General features: G+C 31.2%; 1 protein-coding gene across 10 annotated transcripts in view; it reads right to left on the bottom strand.

Moving 5' to 3' along the window:
- The window catches only part of nab (NGFI-A-binding protein homolog), a 70,128-nt gene that overhangs the window by 2,344 nt on the left and 45,793 nt on the right, over positions 1–21,991 (bottom strand). For 5 of the 10 annotated variants that reach the window (XM_074142146.1, XM_074142145.1, XM_074142144.1 and 2 more), the window contains 9 exons: positions 15,454–15,513; positions 9,942–10,132; positions 8,935–9,141; positions 8,299–8,418; positions 6,489–6,622; positions 6,296–6,404; positions 4,035–4,216; positions 3,346–3,457; positions 3,105–3,179 (listed from right to left, as the gene is read on the bottom strand). In XM_074142146.1, coding sequence (XP_073998247.1) covers positions 3,105–3,179; positions 3,346–3,457; positions 4,035–4,216; positions 6,296–6,404; positions 6,489–6,622; positions 8,299–8,418; positions 8,935–9,141; positions 9,942–10,132; positions 15,454–15,513 — 1,190 coding nt within the window. Of the gene's footprint in view, positions 1–2,979; positions 3,180–3,345; positions 3,458–4,034; positions 4,217–6,295; positions 6,405–6,488; positions 6,623–8,298; positions 8,419–8,934; positions 9,142–9,941; positions 10,133–15,453; positions 15,514–21,991 lie in introns of all 10 variants that reach the window. The other 5 variants (XR_012462707.1, XM_074142148.1, XM_074142151.1 and 2 more) reach the window with 5 other exon arrangements.

Consider the following 21,991-nt stretch of genomic DNA (forward strand, 5'->3'; position numbering starts at 1 on the left):
ATAATAACTAAATAGAATGAAGAACGAATTGGCAAGTCAACGTCAATGTCTAGTAAAAATGTATAAATATATTAATAACAATACTTGCTAGCTACAATAAATATCTCTTCAGCTTTGTTACTGCAATACTCTCTTAAAAATATAAATCGTCTGAATGAATCCAATCCACCACCATGCATGCAAACGAAGTTTTGTTTAAACTCATGCAACCCTTCATCCAAACACAAAAAAGAACCATCCTAACTTATTTTTTTATTACCTGAAAAGTAGGTATTTTAATTCTGGATTTATGCAACCAACTATGGATGTATGAGTCGGAATTTAGAGATTTAAAAAAGATTTAAAATGATTAAAAGTTTAAGCAGTACCCGTATTACCCGTAGTACGTAAAATTTAATTAAATTTTAATCAATTAAAAAAATTAGGTTATTAATGGGCTCTAATTCATTACAATATTTTTTTAAACTTACAATTATTAAAAAGAATACATTATTTTTTAGGAATAACTAGTTTGTGTTCAGTACCGAATGAACGTATTTATGAGCTCAGTTTTTTAAAATTGAATTGTTATTCTGACCATTTTATCCGTCAATACATGCTTGTTTTACTTTTTTTGACCAGTGTGGGATGGAATCCATTATGGTATCTGTAGCTGAATCATCAGTTTTGTAAAATTGGACTTCCAATATTGTTTCTGCAATAAGGTAAACCTGCTTACTGAGTGAGAGAGGTCACATAGTTTGAATGTAACACTTAAAATGTTATTAAACAGTTAAATATTTTAGTAAACATTTTAAAATAAAGTTTTTTTTTTGTTTTTTTTTTGGCATTGGCTTCCGCCATACAGCCAGCATCGTCTAGGTGCTTATCACTAGAATATCACTTACTCTCCGTTCTTACCTACAAATACATTCGCTTCACACATTCATCATTCTACTATATACCGCTATTTACATAAACTACTGCTAATGGATGGAGCAGCACTCTGTGCTCCTGCCATCCTTCTCGCTTAACCAAAATTAAAATCACGTAATCCTTCTCTAAGCACTTTGTTCCATTCATTCTAATTCGGCTATAGCTTCTAAATACATTCATATTTCATTGCTAGCTCTGCTATCGACTTAAGCACATAACTGTTGGTGGAGAATATAATGTCTTCGTAGCGAAATGGTGCATCTAAATACCTGTATATATCGTCAAACATTCGTTTCCTTTCTACCACATAACGTGGACATATCATTATTACATGTTTGAAATCTTCCTCCTCATTGCAATCTACGCAAAGAGGAGAGGACCTTTTGTTGATCCTGTGTAGATACGATCCGCACACCGCGTGGTTCGCTCTCAGCCTGCTTATTGTCGTAACAACCCATTTATGCAACCAACTATGGATGTATGAGTCGGAATTTAGAGATTTACCCATAAAATAAAGTTAATGGAAGCTAAGGTTTGTTTAAGTGTTTTGTGTATTTTATGAATTTCTAAGTTTCACGAATCATGAATTTGAGGTTGTACTTTCTTTTACACCTGACGAACTAGATTGCTTTAACAATTTATGCATTTTATATGTAGTCATATAAATCATACTAATAATACTCAAAAATACTAATCATAAGACGTAGGCGAACTTTTGACTTATCTTAACAATCTTCATTTTAACATAAATTTCACACAGAATACCAGAAATCTAAACTTCGTCTTAAAACAAGTCTATCTTCAATTGTGGAAGAAGTACCTCAATTTTATTATTCTCCATTTATACACAAAATTTACAGAGCACCTTAATATGCACTAAAATTTATTAACTTGACTTTACTTCTAGAAAATGTTTTGCTAAAATAACATTCTAAGTACATACCATGTAACAACAACGCTCTCTCAGTAACAAGTGTTAGCATATGATAGAAACTTACCGATGGAATCAGATTGATATTTGATTGTAATCTGGAACCGCTTATATACAGGGTGTTTCAGGGTTAAGTGTCCTAACTGAAAAAATGAATTTAGGGCCTCAAAACAAGAAAAAAATTTCCTGTGAAGGTACGCTCTGCATGTAAGATATTCGAGTCTAAAGATTTTAGAACGAATGATAAATTGATTGTATAACTGCTAAAATGACCTTGTGTCCCTAACTACAAATATCAATATTGACATTGTACGGAATAGTACCATCTGGAATTTGCACTGTGGACTCTCTAAATTAGGGATGAGCAACCCGCAGCTCGCCACACTTTCTTGTTCGGCCCATTAAGAGTTCCATAAAAAATATAGTAAAATAAAAAAAAGTTATTTGTATAATTATAGTAATTTGTAACTTTTTAACATAAATATCTCGAGTTTTTGGTTTCAAACGTTTTTCTTCACCATTTAGTGTAGAGGTGGAAACAGTTCCAGATGATTTACAAATGGAATTGTCTATATCACCAAATATAGACGTATTAGTTGCAAAAAATAATGTCAAACTTCCCATTAAATATGTAAAAACATAATCTTTTATGTAAATCTTTTTCTACATAATAATAACAGTAAGACACTATTCATAATTAATAGGCACTATTAATAGTTTTTATTATAACCTACCAAATAATAATTCATAAAATGGAAATCTTTATACATGAATGTTTTATAAACAAAGCGTACCTTCATGGGAAATGTTTTTCTTATTTTCGAGTCCTAAATTCATACTTTCAGTTTGGACACTATATTCTGAAACACCCTGTATAATAAAATATGTTCGTGTGCTGAAGAATAAAATATATTGTCTAGCAAAATGAGCCCCACGACATTTTGAATTGCTACACTTATCGAAAAAAGAGTAAGCTATTGAGCACAAATCATTTAAAGTCAAATTAGTAAACTAAATGTTGCGTAGTTGCTGGTATTTACAAAGTTTATTTAGTTTAGTCTACTATAGTGAAATTTCAAAAATAAAAAAATAAATAAATAAAATAAAAAAAAAAAAGGCAGATTGTGATGTACTTTTCACTTTTAAGTAAATTGAAGCACTGTTAATTATTTTGATTAGTGCCAGAATTGTTGTCAGCCATATTAGTGTCCGTTTCAAAGCCGTTATTCTCTTTGTATTCGTCTTGTACTCGTTTTACCTGATTATGTTTACCCGGACTATGTTCAGAAGGGTCGTAATCACGGCTCGTTGAATCTCTGGAATCACCGATGTCCTGTAAGTTATGAGCTAAAGGTCATTTTTGAGCTGTTACAGTATTGAAATAAACAAAAACAAAAATTCAAGTCTTTTTTATGATTTAAAGTTTTAAGTTTTAGTTAAGTTAATGTTTAGCGAGAAAGAAGTAATCATAATAAAAAAATCTCTGCACATTTACATACCGGTAATGGCGAACTATCATTACTATACGATAACTGTGAGTCTGTATCATCTGTGTCAGGTCTCTCCGGATCGTGATATGTTAATCTACCGGTGCTGTTCCTTCTATAAAACCTAAAACAAGAAGAAATTTATCAAAATGGGTAAATCCGTAAAATAAGCATTACTTGATAATCCATGATATCTACACATATAATTCACATGAGACACAACAGATTTCCCTCTCAATTGAAATCGTGTTGAGTACATTGAACGCAATAAAACCTCGGAATAAATTTATTGGAGGAATGCATTGCGATTTACTTTTTAATCGTTAGAATGACTATTACTATTTATATTGCCTGCATAAATAAATGCACCAACTAAAAGGCATGGAACTTCCAAGGTTTACTTACTTATGTTAAGTGATTATGGAATTGATGGAGGGGAATGACGATTAAACAAAAATTTTACTAACGCATAACGTCACCATAGTTATTAACCTCTCACCATAATCCTTACAAGATCCATAGGTTTTAAGCAGAACTGTCAAAGCAAAGGTTCTACATGTTCTTAATATAGTAAGGAGTGAAAACTACACTGTAGTTATCAATAAACCAATGCTATCAAGTTACTATCTTGAAGATCAGAGCTAACCTAAATTCTAGCTAGCCTCTAGCTTATACACTTGAACTATAAAATAGTGAATTACCTATTATGTTGTAAACTTTGATTGACCAATTGGGTCTGCTCAAAAAGTAGCTGCTGTTGTCGACTTTGCAGCGCTTCAACTTGACTCTTAATCGTTTCTCCACTATCTTTTTTCCCATCCAATAATACTTCAGTCTTTTCATTAACACATTTCAGCTCATCAGCAATCTGTTCTAACCTCTCCTAGTCAACAATAAATAAATAATAAAAGTTTCTTTTTTAAGTTACAAGGCAATATGTAAATATTACCTACAACTATTATTAAAATTGCTCCACTCCATAAAAAAGATTTCTGTAACATGCAATTCTAACTAACTTCATTAGTAAAGTTGAAGAAAAAATTTTGTACTTTCTTTTAAGGCTAGTTTTTCACTTTGACGAAGTAAGAAATAGCGATGAATGAATGAATTAATTTATCAACAGAAATTAAGAAGTGATAGCTGGTAGGAAATTTTTTTTTTTTAAAATAGTCTCATGTTCTATTTAAAGAAAGATGTACATATCTAAAAAACCTCTTGCTAAAAAACCTTACAAGGATTTTACTCATTTTAGTTGTAGCATTATTTGAAGTATTAATGCTAAAACAAAAAATCCATCAGCGCACCCTTGACCTTCTGCAAGCTACGTGACAAGCCAAAGGATAGAAAAGAATTTCCGTTGTAGAGTTTTCAACAAATACAATAAAAAGTGGGCTTTCAACTGTTAATTTCTTTACTGGTTTTATTTATGACAATTAAATTTACTACTAAGACGTTTACAGCAACAACCGAATTTACTTCTGTTTAATTTATTCTGAGTTCTACGCAGGAATTCCACTCACTCCTTACACCTCATTAATTCACAGAAATCTGTTAAAACAACCTTAGACATTCAAATATAAAAGTATTAAATAGGTTACAACAAAAAAATTGAATATTTCTGGCAAAATTAGTTGATGAACCAAAGTTTGTGTAAAAGATGGCAAGAAGTTATCAATAATCAAAATTTCATTCCTTTTGTTGTTGACTAATAAATAAAAATGAAAACAAAAAGGGTTAAATGTTAAAGCACATTATTTCAGTAATTTATAACAGTATTGTGCGGCAGGGTCTTTAAATGCAAAAAAATAATTTGCAATAAATAAAAAAACAGTTTTCACCTAAAGACTGAAAATGCCAGGTACTTAACAAAGACGCCAAACTTAGAAAATGCCATTTTTGCAACAATAATTCAGTTCAACTAATTAGAACTCATTTCGACTGTTTCTGGAGGCGAGCTTCTTGTGTAAAGATTTTTGAAGAGAAGGCACTAAAGGAATGCCAATGACTTACCATCATTAAAAGTATAGTCATGTTTAAATTTTTAATTCCATTTATTAATTATAAAAGGCAGCCTGCCGTAATTTACGTTTTCTTTTATGATAAGTTCATTAACTAAAAAAATAAAAAATAAGTGTACCAGAATTCGATCTTCAAAAACACACTACAAGTATTTTTCATACCCCAACTATTAAAAGAACCAAATGATTTTTTAGAGATTACCCACACCTAGGATCGTGAAACAACTTAATTACAAAAGAAAATACTATTAATTCTATAAACAAAAACAAAAACATATCCTCACATTCTTTTGCGATACGTCTTACACTCCGAAATAAGTAGGTAAAAACTGATAACTGTTCAAAATTATCACCTAATTGTGTACATTTTTACAATTTTTCTGAAAGCATGCCTTTTTTTTAGAATTTGAATAATGTCTCATAATAATAATGGGACGAGTCCTCACTGATGAAAGAAGTTAGCTACGATTTCAAATACTACTCAACATTATACTTATTCGCCTCTAATCCACTATGAATTAAAAAAATTACTTGCCTTTAATTTCCAGTAGTTGGAGAGTTTCATAATATTTACGTTGACCACAAAGCATTAGATAATTAATTTTTTGGAACCACTCACTTCAAGCCGAGGAAGAAATGAACATGATTATTTCCTTATAATTTGATAAAATTGATTTTATTTTGCCCATTCTTTCAGTTTGCTTCAAGCCGTAAATCTCAAGAGAGAACCATCCCACTCCCAACTGGACTGCTAATGGCTAAACCACGAAGCAATGTTTTTCCAATCCGAATGCGTAAACCCATCGCATTCAAAATTAATTTAAAAAAAATTATTTTCCTAAAAATTCCTTATTACTCTGTATAATCTCAACGAAACCCTCTTTGCTTGATTGTCCGTTTGATTTTTCTTGATTTTTAACGTCTCCTTTATTCGTATCGCTTACCTGCCTTCTACGCACAACTTCTTCACTATCTGGTGAAAGGATTTGATCGTAACGACAACGTTTTGTAAGAGGCTGGTCTCCGTTAAACGTAGAGCCTCGGGCGTAGGATCTGTCAAATAAAACAAAAAATGAAATTTTAAAATTAATAATACTACGCTAAAAATAAGAATTAAATAAACTTTAGTTTACTTACTTGGAATGACCCTTGGAATAATGATACCCAGAATCTCGCACGACTTGTCTTGCCAATGGAAATAATTCATCCCTTCTGGTAAGCAGGGCAGGCATGAACCTACAAATCTGGGCTGCAGCCTCGTTCACAGACACCTAAAAATCAATGTCATTTAAACTAAAAGTTTGGGATCGCATATCACTTGTTAAATTTTTTAAAATTTTAGAAACAATATTACTTCAATTTTTTTCGGACTTTTGCACGAAAGAAAAACTCTGCAACGCTTTAAGTACTATATATTTAAGCACTCTACATCTCTCCAGTGTTGCTTACATTATTGAACACAACTTTAATTTAACCAAACACATTGGGATCGCGTTTAATGTAACAGTAGTTGGCGATTTATCTAATCTCACACTTATTACATCTAGTGATCCACAAGGTTATGTACTCTATTTTATATATAAAATCTCAATGAGATCACTAAGCAAAATATTAAACTTAGTTTTCTCTATGATAATGACACAGCTTTCTTCATTTCATTAAATAGAATCGATACAATAGCCTACCAACTCACGTCAGCCTTAGATAAGAGCTTATAAGACCAAACGAATACAAAACTGAAGTATTACGATTACTCGCAGAAAACCTATTAATAAATTTATTAACGTTAATGGCAACTCATCACCTTGGAATAGCGAAGTGAAATACCTTGGGTTACGCTAGATTCCAAATTAACAATTACTAAACAACATATCAACTAATTTTACGATAGATCATTCGGTTTTATCTGCGGTCTTTACCCTCTTCTGAACAGAAACTCACATCTTAGTAATAGCACTACGAAATTAACATATTACTTATATGCAGCTCCTACACAGTTCAACACTTGTGCTAATAACTATCCAAAACTGCAAAGGCCACAAAATAAATGTTCGCTGTTAGTCGAAATCAATTGACCACATGCACGATGCACTAGATGTTTTTTAAATGTGTATACCACTGTTGTTTATAACTTATCCGAAAGGTTTATCCAGTCTTGTTCGATCAGTAACTCTGTCATATTGCATCATAGTCATACTATATCACATAATAAAGATATAAACACGAATGATTTCTTGGAACATCTTGCTATAAGGAACTTTTAAAATAAAGTTTTTTGTTTTTCCTTGACTTGTAAATTAAGTATGTTTAAGTTGAGACAAGTTCTACTATTGTTTTTTAAGTATACATAGGCAGTTGGCATGAAACACCTTTTCATGTTGTATTCATATATATTCGTAAATAAATAAACTACAATTTCAGTTCATTCTTCCAATACTTTCAATTCTCAGTTGGTGTAAGACAAAAAAATCTTGTTTCTTCCCCATTCATTAAACACATTTCATTTATTAATACATTATCAAATGTAGGCCATCAATATCTATATAAAAACCCTATTATATTCCGATAATTCTACATACCGTTACCCTTTTTTTATATATGTAGACTGGAGCGCATCTGGAGCTCTATAAGGTGGTCTTTTTTATTAAAGTTTTTTCATTCTTTCTTTCTTTTAAAACTATCTCCTTTGTGATATATTTTTTTCTTTCACTTAGATGGGAATTTTTTATAGCTAAATATGTTTTATTATGTACACAAGCTTATGTTCATTTCTTTCAAGTTCAAATAACCATTCTCAAATTTATACTGATGTCTACTTTACAACTTAAATTAAAGTACGATAATGCAATCAATTGAGGGAAGAAAAAAAAAAGATCAATTAAAAACTGTCACGTACAACGTAAATTTGTAAAATAAAAAATTACCATATATAGAAATTTTAGCTTACTTCGTGTAGTGTTAATGGTTTTTCAGGTTTTCTTTTACAATCAAATCGGCCATAAATTGCAGCAAATTTTCTAATCAATTCCATTCTCCTTGGATCATCTTCAGACATTGCGAGAACCTGCTAATAAAATGAAGATGAATTTGTAGGATTTAACACATAATTCTTAAGACTTAAGCAAATAAATGAAATAAGAGAAAATAAGTGAATTTTAATAGTAAACAAAAATATAATTAATTAAATGAATCAGTGAGCAATGATTCTTAAAAATCCTATCATAAATTGGCACTGATTTGAACAACAAATAGTTGTTCTTAGCACAAATAGTACTTGTTTTCAGCAGAAAGAGGGATTATAAGTGTGATCAGGTTCGAAATTGAAATCTTAACTAAACAAAAGATTATTAATCAAAAAGAAAAATAAAACAATTAAATTAAAATAAATAATAACAATAAAAACATTTCTTTTAATAACTACGAAATCAATAAATTCATTTTTCATTGATTATTAGGAGAGTATAGCAACAACCTCTTTACCACATACCTTTTAAATGGAAAGTTTTTGCCATTTAAGGTTAAAAACTACAGATTTCGATTTAAAAAATACTAAAAAATTAAAATAGAAATATGATGAGAATACCTCTAAATCTTTGTTCATTTTCTTCTTGGCAGTATGCGACTTGGGCTCCATCTGTGGTAAAGTATTTACTAAAAGTTGTGCTGCTTCTGCCAACTTGGCCACTTGGGCTTCCAGTAGTACTGGAGGTAGTTGTAAGGGAGAACCAGGAGGGCCGGGACTTGGGCCGCCAGATCCGCTCGGACTTCCACTAGGGCATCCACTGTCCACCTTAAATTTAAGTATCAGTAAATTAGTTATTTGTTAAATAGATTTACGATAGATAGACAGATAAATAAACTTTATTACTAGATATGTACAATTTAATTACAAAGATAAAGTTCCAATATACAGAGATCTACGATTTATATATACTAATTAATTTGCTTTATTCGAATAAAATATTTTCTAAAATTGAAGAGTTGTAACTTTTTAATTAGCTTACCATTAAATACTCCTCCGAAAGTATTAAGTTCTAATTTGGTGAATAAAAAATAACCAGTTGTTCTAACTGAAGCTTTAAAACCTATACCACGCAAGTGTAAGTAATGCTTACAACATATACCTTCTACGACATCCAATTCCATTAAAATTTAGTGAGTAAATTTGAGTTTTTGTTTTAAATACAATTGGGTATCAAGATGCCTAAGTTATTTTACAACAAAACTGGACAAAAACAGACCGCAGCAAAAGCCACGTAGGCTTCATGTGAAATCGAAGAAGAGGCAAGGTCCTTGATGAACGTACTGCTCGTAATTGTTTCAAAAAGTTGAGATGGTGATAGGGCCATAGTACACTTTTTTTTGAGGATAAAATTAATTAAGCTTTACCCAAGTTGAAAATGACATGCAGGTAGTTTTTGAATTCAAACCCAATGATTGTTTAAGCGAGGTATCAAAAAAAAAAAAAAAACTAGCTGGCATATGGCATACAGCAGTTAATCATAACTATGCTACAGAATGAAATTAACAAAAAGTTCATAAAGCGTAATTAGAAATTGATGTTTAAAAATTTATTTTAACTGTTCTTACCAAAGCAGGACTGGTTGATTGATTAGGATGTACTAAAGAAGGTGGCGTATCCTTGGGCGGAGGTGGCGGTGGAGGTGGAACAGCTAATCCTGGAGGCTGTGGGCTTAGTACTAAGGGTGTAGCGGCAAGAGGTGGTCTCGGCGAGAACGCTCCGCCAGTTCCACTGGTGAGCAGTGGACTGCGGAACATACCTGTAACATAGTAAGATTTTCAGTCAAGGTTTACAAGATGTGATTTTTAAAAAGCCTCTAGATATTGAATTTCTAATCTAAAAATAAAACACAAGTTATGATGACTTATTTCAACCATAAAGCTCAATTCGTTTAATAAATTTTTACACTTTTTTTTGGATAGAACAATAAATTAAAAATTATAGCACGGTAACGATCACTTTCAATGCCTCCTACTTAAAACAAATCAAGCATGTTATTGCAAAAATAAATTAGTAATAAAGATTAGCAATTTTTCTCAAATTGTTATTGCTAAGTTTACAAAATATTTCAATGTACTTCAAGCTAAATATAAAAATTTTATCACTGATTTTTATACTAGTTTTTAAAAGTAAAGAATCTGTATAACTTAGAAATTTTTGGCATTAAGTTATAAAAAATATATTATACAAAATAATTTAATGCGGAAGACTTGTAAGTAAAGGACAATGGACAGCTGGCACTAATAGAAAGAATTTAACAATAGGAGAAGCAAGAGTGAGATAAACGATCCTTATGACCGGATTCAATAAGGATTGTGGTAGACTGTTAATTAGTGGCAATCAATATCTCAGAGTAGGTAGGCCAGCTCAATGCTTTCGATTAAGCGACCTCAATTAGAGAAATCTTGAAAACGTTCAGTGAAAATTTAACCAAAGTGAAAAAGTAAAAATAGAAAACGTGTAGGGTAGCATGGATCGCTTCTTATACACAATCTACCCCATATTAAACTTCTTTCATAAATCTAATTTTATTGTTACATCATTCGTGGTCCACATAATATCTAAATCATCGATTGGTTTTGGGGCTTTCGCCCGTTACTAAGAAATCTTGAACAGTTAGTTTCATAAGGTCTTATGTGAAGAACTCAGGCTCAAGCGACATCATATAGGTTCTCTCAGATACACAGGAGATGGGGAAAAAAAGCAAAGAAGGAGCAATATGTGAATCCTGAGGCATGAAAAGAAAAAATAATGCTAACATTCATCTCTTCGCGGCAAAGGAACTCTTAAAAAAAAATTACCTTTAACGATTATTTTCTGAAAAATAATTGTTTCGAGTCCAATAAAGTTGTTTTAAAAAATTATATTCAAAACCAGAGTAGAAAGTTTCAATATGAAACAGGGTTTAACTAAAATAGACTTCTGTAGAGACTGATGAAACGAAAGCGGTTTAAACAAAAAAAAAAAACACAAAAAACAAAAACAAAAAAATAAAATGAAATAAAAAGAGGTGGAATGACAAGCACGGCACGATGGGAGAGTTGCTGGCTACTGGAGCCCTTAAAAACTGTCCGTGTCCAAAGAGAGCGGCTACAAAAAAATATAAGTTCGATCTCTCCCATCCAGGGTGGCGGCGGAACACCGTTCCTGACCCACCACCGCTGCTGAGGTAACTCTTTTTTCAGTCCTTCCTATCTCATTCTCTCTTTTATTTTATATATAACTTTTTTTCAGTTTTAGTTAGGGCCGGGAAATGAAAGCATAGAACGTTGTAAAGATATGGTACAAGAAAGGGTAGCACTGCATGAAACAATATCTAGTTTTTGTTCATTTACAGGTGCGCTCTTCAGCCAATACTGAGTGTACGGTCCTTTTTTATTCTCTCTAAATTCTCTGTTTCACGCGCTTACATTCTCTCTATATATGTGCTTCTCTCCTCTTTCTGTTATGTACATATAAATCTTCACTCAATGGAAAGGTTAAGAACCTTACATTTAATATCTTATTGAAATTGTATAATAGTGGAGTGTTATTTTTGTTAACTTAAAAATTCCTAAATTACAGAAAATTCAGCCCTAAATCCACTTCTCTAATAACGCCATCTGTTAATGAGTTGTTAATTTAATAGCGTGGAATGGTAAGTTTACGCATTAGGTAGTATAATTCAGTTTCTTTGAAATTCATTTTTTGTTAATAAGTAATATATATCATTTAGTTCAGTCTTAAATTTAAACACATGTAATTAAAATTTCAATAAATATTTTTTTCATCAGGCTGAAGTTCCTTAGAAAACCGCTATCCCACGCTTAAAGAAACTTTTCCAAGCAAAATAGAAAAATGATTAATAACTGATGAAGCAAGACTGCAACTTCAGACTAGGATGGCATAAATTAATGTGATATCGGGACAAGTTTTTAGTTATATGATTGAGCAGTACTAGTGTTTCTGTACTGCTTCTGAGTAAATAGCAGAATACCACTTAGTAACAATAATAATTAAGATGACTCGGTTGTAAGTCCATACATTATACTGAAATATTCAAACGAAACTATTTTTGGAATATGCTGACCATACACGCTAATTTATAAAAACTAATTTTCTTGTTTCGGTGAAAAATCAAAATCAAAAACGATAGTAATTCTTCCTTCTAAGGCCCTTAAGGAGAAAAGGGACTAATTAATTAATGGTACTGACCTTGTCAGTAAATAACTTGAAAAATTAATCGAAGATACCAAGTTGGCTACATAATTTTCTTTTTACTTTTGGTATCATTTCCCCTCACGTACATCTGAAGTTAAAACTTATAAATGATCAGCACATAAAACACAACTTGAAGAGTTATCCCACAGGTTTCTGCCTGTTTTATGCTCCTTCTCAGTGAGATTAAAAAAAAAAGAAGCAGTAAAGATACTTGGAAGGAGAAATAAATAAAAAATTGTTTGTCGTAATGGAATAAATTTCAATTGTGTTCACCAACACAGAATTGTAACCTATGCGGACATCTCTAGAATTAATAATTTAAGTTAATGGTTATATAATGTGAAGAAAGGATATAATTAGAAATTACTACTTTTTTCCTTTTGAATTCCTTACTCGCCTATTTTTCTTGTTTCTTTTCTAGCAATGAGTTTACGAAGCTGAGTAAAAAGCTCTAAGAAATAAATGTTTTTGAGACTAACATTTTTTTCCCCCAATAAAATTGAAGAAACCACCTTTGACTAGGAAAACTATAATGGATTAACTACTGCTGCAGGGCAACTTACACTACACGCTAAGTTCTCCGATAGGGTTGAACCGCAATAAATTGTACTTCAATGTAACTAACAGTTACAGTGAATGTAACTTCTAATAAAACAGTACTTTGAAAACTCATAATGGACTATGCATAAACTATCATAGGGAACTGACTTCTAAGGGGATAGGACTAGTGTGGAACACCTCTGAAGAAAAATTTATCTAGAAAACGGAACATCGATACAGATCTCGTAAATGAAATCCGAAAGTTTGACGCCAGCAACTTGTGGCCAAACTGGTGTTCTTGTATGAAATAGATTAATTATGAGTTATTTTTGGAATTAGACTTAAGCTTAATAACGGACCCAGTGTAAAAGCTTCTATAGGGAGGCCCGAGACTTGATTAGTTTAGGGCTGTGAGAACTGTACAGAAAGTGTTTCAGAGCAGATCTCTTTTTCCTAACTAAAATGATTACAAAGTAATTTCCTACCGTTATACACCTCCTGGTACACAGTGGTTCTGATACGAACACATGTACACTGCACACTAAATGAACAGGTGTAGGTTACTGATATCACAGATAGATTTACAACAGCCTTCTTGATATAATCTGAATATAAAACAGTACGTAGATGTAACCACTAAACTGAATATCTTTAATAAAATGCCAGAGGCATTACTCATTTAATTTTATAAATATTATTCCTTAAAAAAAAAATACAATAAAAATAAATACAAAAAAAAAAATTAAAAAGTGGAGAATGATGATCAGGATAAGATTATTTGAGTTTCATTCCAATGTAAATAGTACCAAATTAGTACCCGTAAATGGTACTGGGTTCGATTCCCGGTCTTGGCCTTGGAATTTACTAAATGAGAAATAGTAAAGTACGATTGCTAGTCGCCTCCGTCCACGACACCTAGTAAATGGTAGTTGGACGTTAAGCCCCGCCTGAAAAAATAGGCGATTACTTTACTTTAGTACCAAATGGGAAGTCCCGTACAAATCAGAACCATAAAAAGATACAATTTATTATTATTTTTTAGTTGACTATTTCATTCACTAATGGAAAATGAAGTGACGAGATTCTTTTGGTAAAAAAGTCATTAATAAAAGAAGAGTGTGCATGAGAGAGAAGAGATCGATCTAGTTGATATCCATGAACATTGTTTACATTCTCAATAACGGTAATGTCTTCTTACATATAAGAACCAGATGGTAAAAAAAATTTCAACGTTTATGTAAACAAAATCATGTATTACCATCTTGTAGACCAAAGTGCAAAAAGAAGACCAAATTCGCATCTCTATTCCTTTGAATATCTGAGATTTATTCTCGGACGAAAGGTTATTATAATATGGTCTTAGGGATTCAAAAAGTGCGACTCCTCTTCCTATAATTATTAAAGTTCTACTAATAAATGTTTTGACAAAACAAAATTTATGAAAAACGTGTACATTTTTTTTTAACTAACAGAGAATAAACCTTTAGAGCACCAACTACTAATGGCTTACGTTGATGGTATGATGGCTTGGATTCATTGGCATCACTGAATGCATGAACGCCTTTAACATTCCAGCAAATGTAATTAGAGTGATAAATATGACGCTATCGCATATACTGGTCATCCTAAGTTAGAAAGCTGAAGAGTTTTTTTTTTTATGTTAATGTCTAAGACAAGATGATCATGTGGATCTAAACTTTTTGTTTTATCAGAACCAAGAAGTGTCTAAGTAAGGAATTAACATTAATCTTAGACGACAAATGCTAACTGCAAGATCAGTGGCTGCAATAAAAAGTGCATCCTCTCATGTTCTATATGGGAGAAACGCTGAAGAATCCCGTAAAACTGGGAAAGTTATGCTGCACAGAAAAGACCATTTAAAATGAATAAGGAGGTCATGCAGGTACCAAAAGATTTTGACTAAAGACCTATGGGGCAGAGTTATGAAGAGGATTTATTTGCTGAAGAGGTGCTTCAGGGACAGTAAAAAGTTAAATTTTTAAAATTTAACACGAATTTCAATATTTCCTCTTACAACTTAAAGAGAATATTAGTTACAGTGAAGCAGGTTAACATAAATTGAACATTACTATAACCTTCCCTTCTATTTCCTCTCGAACATAAATTTACTGGATTATCCTTAATAAGTGAGCTCGCTACAAATAATTGAAGAGTGATGTTGATGATGCAGAGTGCACCAGTCTAGAGGTAGTTGTCTTTTTGTATGTAACTGCCCTGAAGGGAAGTTACGTTAGTTCCACATTACACCTTCATACAATTGATGGTGCACTAAGCATCAATCCTCTATCCTGCTCTATTAATCACACATTGTTGGCTTACATGAAACATCTGCACCTTCGCGCGCATCTCTCAGCCCACGGTTTCTTTTCTTAAAACTTTCTACAACAAAAAGGTATTGGATTATTTTAATTTGTTATTATTATTATCATTTCTTTTATTTAAAGGAACTACTGAGATCTTACAAAATTTTGAAATTAATTTTTTAAGCGAAAATAATTTATCTCAAATACAAAAAGGAAATCTTTTCAAAAAGACTCATTGGCATGGGGGACAAATATAATATTTTTCGAATTGTCCACATTCTCGAAGTTCAGCACAAAATATTTAATTCGCAGTAAGTAAACATTAAATAGTTGTAAAGAACTGCGCCACAGAATTAGATTTTAGAGGACAGTTCAATTGATCTGGATTATTTTTCGAGAAAATAGAGGAAAATAAAAAATAAAATAAAAAAATATTCCTTACAATGGAAATTTTATATTATGGTCACATACTATAACATTCTAATGGTACATTAAAAGGAATTCTAGTCACCCCTCCTCTTAAAATGCATTTTTCTGGCAAAAAAAATATCCAATAAAAATTACAGTAGTACATGTAAGAGATACTCAAGTATTGTGTGAAAGCTAGTACAGTTTGTGTTATTTGCGTTGTTAGATTAGGATCCTCACAGGGACTCCAATCTCCCAGAAGAAGTGGTGAGACTACTTCACTCTAAGTAATATTTACGAGTACACCTAGCACAAGTCTAGGCATTCCTAAAGAGTAAACGCTTACGATTTTTATCACAATTTGAATCTGAGATGTCCACAAATTTCTCTAAAAATTTACTATGCCTAGCCTAATTCACTACAACACCATTTTCGTCAAACGTAAACCCAATTCTCTTACAACCATCTTTCTTTGAATTCTTAAAAGAAGAAATGACAAGTATCAATGAACTAATTAAGAATAATTAGCAATTATCCCTTGATTCCATTCATAAAGCAATAAATGATTATTTACTAACTGAGAAAAATGAAAGTACATTTAATTTTTTTTAAATAAATAAAAGAACTTGATTATTGAATGTATTTTTTAGAGATAATTATTATTGAATTAACAAAACTAACATAACATGACTCCATTTAGGGGAGAAATTGGAACAACTAACTCTATCTGAAGCACTTTTAAGAAAACAGTTCAGGTATACGTACTTATAACGTTTAAAAGAGCAACGAATTATTCTTCCTAATTGGAGTACCTGATATGTTTAGGGAAGAGATAGGAGTCCTGTCCGGCTTTTATATGTTCCTCGACCTTAACCCTTTATTCACAGGACTGTGTAACCACCAAATCTCTCGTAAGATTTTTTTTTGCCCCCGAAAACTCCTAGGACTTTTTTGTGTACATTTTTTTTTATTACTAAAAACCCACAACCTTCCGACTACCTGCAGCGGCTTACTCCACTTCCTTGTACCCTGACTTCAGATTATTCAAATTACTGAAGCCAAACCTTCTTGGAAATAAAACTTGGTTTAAAACACTACAATATGTACATGTGTAATTAATTGTTGGAGTTAATCATGAAGTAATCATTTCATTTTAAAAATTATAACTTTTAATACAAAACTTAAATTATACTGTTTAAATTTTAGTTACAATATAGAAAATTCCGAAGGTTAGACAGAATAATGGAACCAGTATAGTCGTGAACAAATTCTCTGGCCTCCCGACAAGGAGTAACAATAGTTACATTTTGTTCTTAGGACATTTGAGGGCTACGTTTTCCAAAGTAAGTGATCATAATCAAGTCTTGTGGAATAATATTGTGATCATAATCAAATAATGCTGTTTATAATGATTTAACTGAGATGTTATGTTTAAAGTTGTTTGGAATGACCAAGAGACGAAACTGTCAGCCTTCCTATAATTGTGTTAAAAATTATTAAATTTTGTATTAATTATTATTTTAAATTGTATTTATCATATTAAATACACTTTTTATAATTATTTCACTTTCTTCAAAGATGTGTAACCCAGATCCCACTAAATCCCTCTGGAGAAAACTCCAGTAATGTAACCAAAGGATAGAGAATAAATTATTTATTTTAAGGCATTATGGTCCTAAAATATTACATTACAACACATTCCTGATTCCTGATTTCAAATTTTATATTTGATTTAGGAGCCTTTATTGGACCTGACAATAAACTTTTCTACAAAATTATCCAATTAGAAGAGCCACAATAATAGAAATTCCAGTCTTTGAGAGTTTCCTAATGAGAAAAAAACAACTGATTGAACGTTTTTCATTAAATTTGGAACTAATTACATACATTTAGTTTCATTCTCTAATTGTATGAGAGACTTCTCCACAAAACTCCACTTATGCGAAATTCTTTGCAAGGGATTCAAGCTAAGCACTTGTTAAAAAATTTATGAGAATGAATTCGATCTACCGGCGATTGGACTTAACAGAAAAACTTTTCCGAGTTATGCTGGAACATTCTGGGCTGTTGCAAGTAGGACTGCATTTCTTTTCCTCAAGGAATATTGATGTTAATGGAGTTCTGGAGAACCTACAATTCCTTTAACAGCATTTTATTATTGCATTGAACACACATATTATTGGAGTGATTTATTAATTTTACAAATTTAGAGTTATTGCTTAAAAGAAAATATTAACAAGAATAAGTTTTCGGGCCTTAATTAAAGCAACATTATATAATTATTACTAACGAGACATCTTTTTACACACTTTTTTTTACAGTGTGCGTAGTTTTGGCTTCTTTTTACCCTTTTTTCATTAAACTAAACTGGTAACCTTGATAAAATTTGAATTTTAACAATTTTTAAAAAGTAAAATGTGTTTTTTTTCTCACGCACAATAAAAATAAAAATTATATGACCTTCCTAAAATATTTTTATTTCGCTAAAAAAAAACCTGTTTTAGGAAAAAAGAAAAGAAAAAGTGCACCCAGTTTGAATTTAGGAGTGTCAAACTTAATAAGTGGTAGAATATATTCAACAAAGCAAAATAGTATTGTCTGCCCGTATTGTTAAAATTGAATAATGATTGGTAAGTAGGAACTAAAAGGAGTCATTTTGTAATTATTGTTTGTTCTTAATTAAAAAAATATAATTAGTGCGAATCTCTCTTGATGCTGGTAAGCAAAATATTCTGATATCATTAGAAACTTTAGAAATTAGGACAGTTTTCATCAGAAATACAAACGAAGCAAAGTTTTAGTACAAACGAAGATGTTAGTGAAAAGATTACGAGCAAACAAAATCTCTTAAAATGAAAAGTCGAAGAAAAGTTCAAATTTGATTTTCCATTTAAGAATCCCCATTTCAGGTTATTCCTTCAGTTATTCGATATTTCCTCAATTAGTCCTATTTAAAGCTCAAGATTTCTTTTGAACACTCGTCTCTTTAGGAATTCATATTCGATAGTTGTTTTTGTCCGATGGGATACAAAAGAACTCGCCTCTTTCTTTAAGAATTACTTCAGCTTCAACTCAATGAACCAGAAAATATCTCTACATCACACTTTTGAGATCATTTGTAACTTATCACGAGTAAATAAAAATTGTTAATCCCAACGATGATGAAAAAGTATAATTAATATTAACGGTTTCAATGATTTTATTAGCAGACTATGTTTCGATTAATTGTGTTAGCCGGTGAATTTCAGGACGTGCCTTTTTTTAAAAAAAAACTTCTATGGAGGTGTAGAGAGTTTAAATTGCCCTAGAGGTTTTAATTCGGACGCTTTTGGTGTCTGTTGAATGACGATTTAACCTCAAGTTTTAGTATTTGTGATAGTGACGATTGTAGCTGTGATAGATAAAAATTTCACGCTGAATATCCAGAACAAAGTGCCACATCTTGTGAAACGGTTCATCAACCACAACATCCAGGCAAGTTTTCTTTTTGCATACCATTTCATTTCTGCAGTAGTTTTTTCCTTTTCTTCTTCTTCTTCTAATTTATTTATTTATTTTTTGTTTAGAAGAGTTTTTAATTTATATATTTTTTACATTTCTTTGTTTTGGGGTGCTGTTGGAATCACGTACATTCAAGAATTAAAAACGTGATCCACTTCTTTTAGTCAAATTTTTTATTTCTTCCTCTCTATTTTTCCTCCGTGAATTTCCTTTTTACATTAACTGTGGAATTTCTATTTTCTACTAACTGATTTATAAAAAAAAAACGAACACCTTTAGCAGATAAAATCGGTAGCAAACAATTACATACACGAGTTCTCTCATCGCAATTCGCGTATATAAATTTTCTTAAAAAATAAGACTTTTTACTAAAAATAAAAGTTGGCTTCAATTTCATACACGTTCACAATAAGAATTCTTTTACTCATTTTATTAAACGTCTTATCTATCTTACAACTCCGCTAAACACAATGTACTCTAAAATTTTGTTCCTACTACTATATTGATAGATTCATTATTTCGAAGTGTATGAGAAACATTTTTGGCAAATGTCTACACACTTGTAGATAATTCCAATAAAACGTTTAGAACCTTCTCCCACTCGGCAACATAATTGATAGAATGAATTTTAACATTACAGTAGAAAAATTCCAATTAAATCATCCAAATGCTGACTTTCAAAATTGCTAATTCAATGAATTTATTTTATTTTTATTAGTTCCTACTTACATTTCTCTTTTCTTACATATGTACATGCAAATTCTCAATGGCCACTCCCATAAATAACATTTTTTGCAATACTTTAAAACTTAAAACAATTTTCAAAGATCAATATTACAAAAAGACTATGACAAATCTGTAGTTAATTATAAATTATCAAGGTTTTTAGCTAACAAAAAACGAATTCAGACAGAGGTTGGTAAAAAGGTTTATAAACTAATTTTAAACAAACATGTTTTAAGAAGTTCTTCAAATAAATTTACCAGAAAAAAAGCTATGAAACATGAAAAACTAATAGCTAGAGTAATTACGACAAAACTTCATAATTCAAAATTAACGACAGTTTTATATAGGAAAACAAACGTACTTAAGGTGTAACTGAAATAATGACTATGGACTTAAAGCTGCCAGAATGTACTAATAATCTTAGCCCTTTATAAATATTAGTGTAGACCAGACAATTCGTAGGACAGATGTAAGTATTCTTCTTTAAAGGTTCAGTAACCCTTCATTTCAATAGCTTTAGGACACCTCTACGAAATAAATTTATCAATTACACAACGACTCAAGTATTTTTAATTAATCTACTGATATAAAAAAAAAAAAGGTAAAAATTTGAACCATGAAAATTTTATAATAGAAAGTATGAGTGTTCACATTCAAGTTTTACATGGCAGAATAATTGTAAAGAAATAGACGAAGGATTTTGGCAAGTCTATTATAATCACTACTTCCCTACTGTTCGAATTTGGTACTGCTTGGACAATCTTTTACTTACTTTTAAGACTTAAGCTACGTACGCATACAATAGTTTTGTTCCAACAGAACCTAGTGACTGGTTATACGCTTATATGGAACATGCGCTATGAAAGATAAATAATCATAAAACCAATAGGAAACTGATCGTAGATTAATTTTTAGAAGCTATGCTGAAATGAGAACTTTCACCTATTCAATCAGGAAATTCTCAGGAACCATTCAAATGTAGGAGTACACTACTTCGGCATAATCCTTGACTCTGGAACTGCAACGAGCACACAACCTACTCAGTTATATATAATATCAAAGATGGGTTTACACAGTTCACTTTAGTAGTTCATCAAGGATGATTGATAGAAAAGCAAGTGAAATTAGTAATTAGCAAATCGAAAATGAACATCCAGGAGGTCTTGAGAATAGACAGAATTAAGAATTCGTTTACCCTCAGTGTTTACTCGTAGTATTCATTCAAATTGAGCCGTGTAAACTAAAAGTAAATAAAAACTTCTTATCAATGATGTCACTTATCAGATGTTTTCAGCTTTTTTCGCTGAAATTATTTATTTGATTTTTGTATATCATTGCTTTATTTATTTATTATTTTAATTTTGCATACTTGAGTATGACAGACATATTTATTATGTCTAACTACAGGCAGATAAATGATTTATCTATTTGTGACAAAACTCGAAAGTGAAGCTGGCCCATATTTAATTTAAATAAGATTGCTTTAACTACAATAGCATTTACATTTACAAAATAAAAATGGTATTGAATGGAGAATGGATGGAAGAACATAACTTTGCGAAATATTGTAAATAAAATTTTTCTTGAGTAAAAAGATGCGATAAAAAAAGAAGAAGTTTAATGTTGAAATGATTATTAAATTTCTTGGAAGTCACTGGAAACGTGCTCATATTGGCCTCTACTCTCCCCTCACCCAAACTGCTCCTTCAGGTTTTCTTTTTTTCCCTTCCATTAGAAAGAGAAAAATAACAAAAATCTCACCTTGGAAATCTTCGTCGTATACCATATAAGAGTGTGGTCGATGGGTGATGTAAGTTGTTTTTCGAAATATAAACATTATAGAAGGATAAAACACGGTGTTATACAGTTGGATGGCGTACTACCACTAAAGGCGAAGAGGTACAGAAAGGCACCTAAAA

Source organism: Rhodnius prolixus, unplaced genomic scaffold (assembly GCF_049639745.1).
Source record: "Rhodnius prolixus isolate KJV_2025 unplaced genomic scaffold, Rpr scaffold_6, whole genome shotgun sequence".
Taxonomy (NCBI): domain Eukaryota; kingdom Metazoa; phylum Arthropoda; class Insecta; order Hemiptera; family Reduviidae; genus Rhodnius; species Rhodnius prolixus.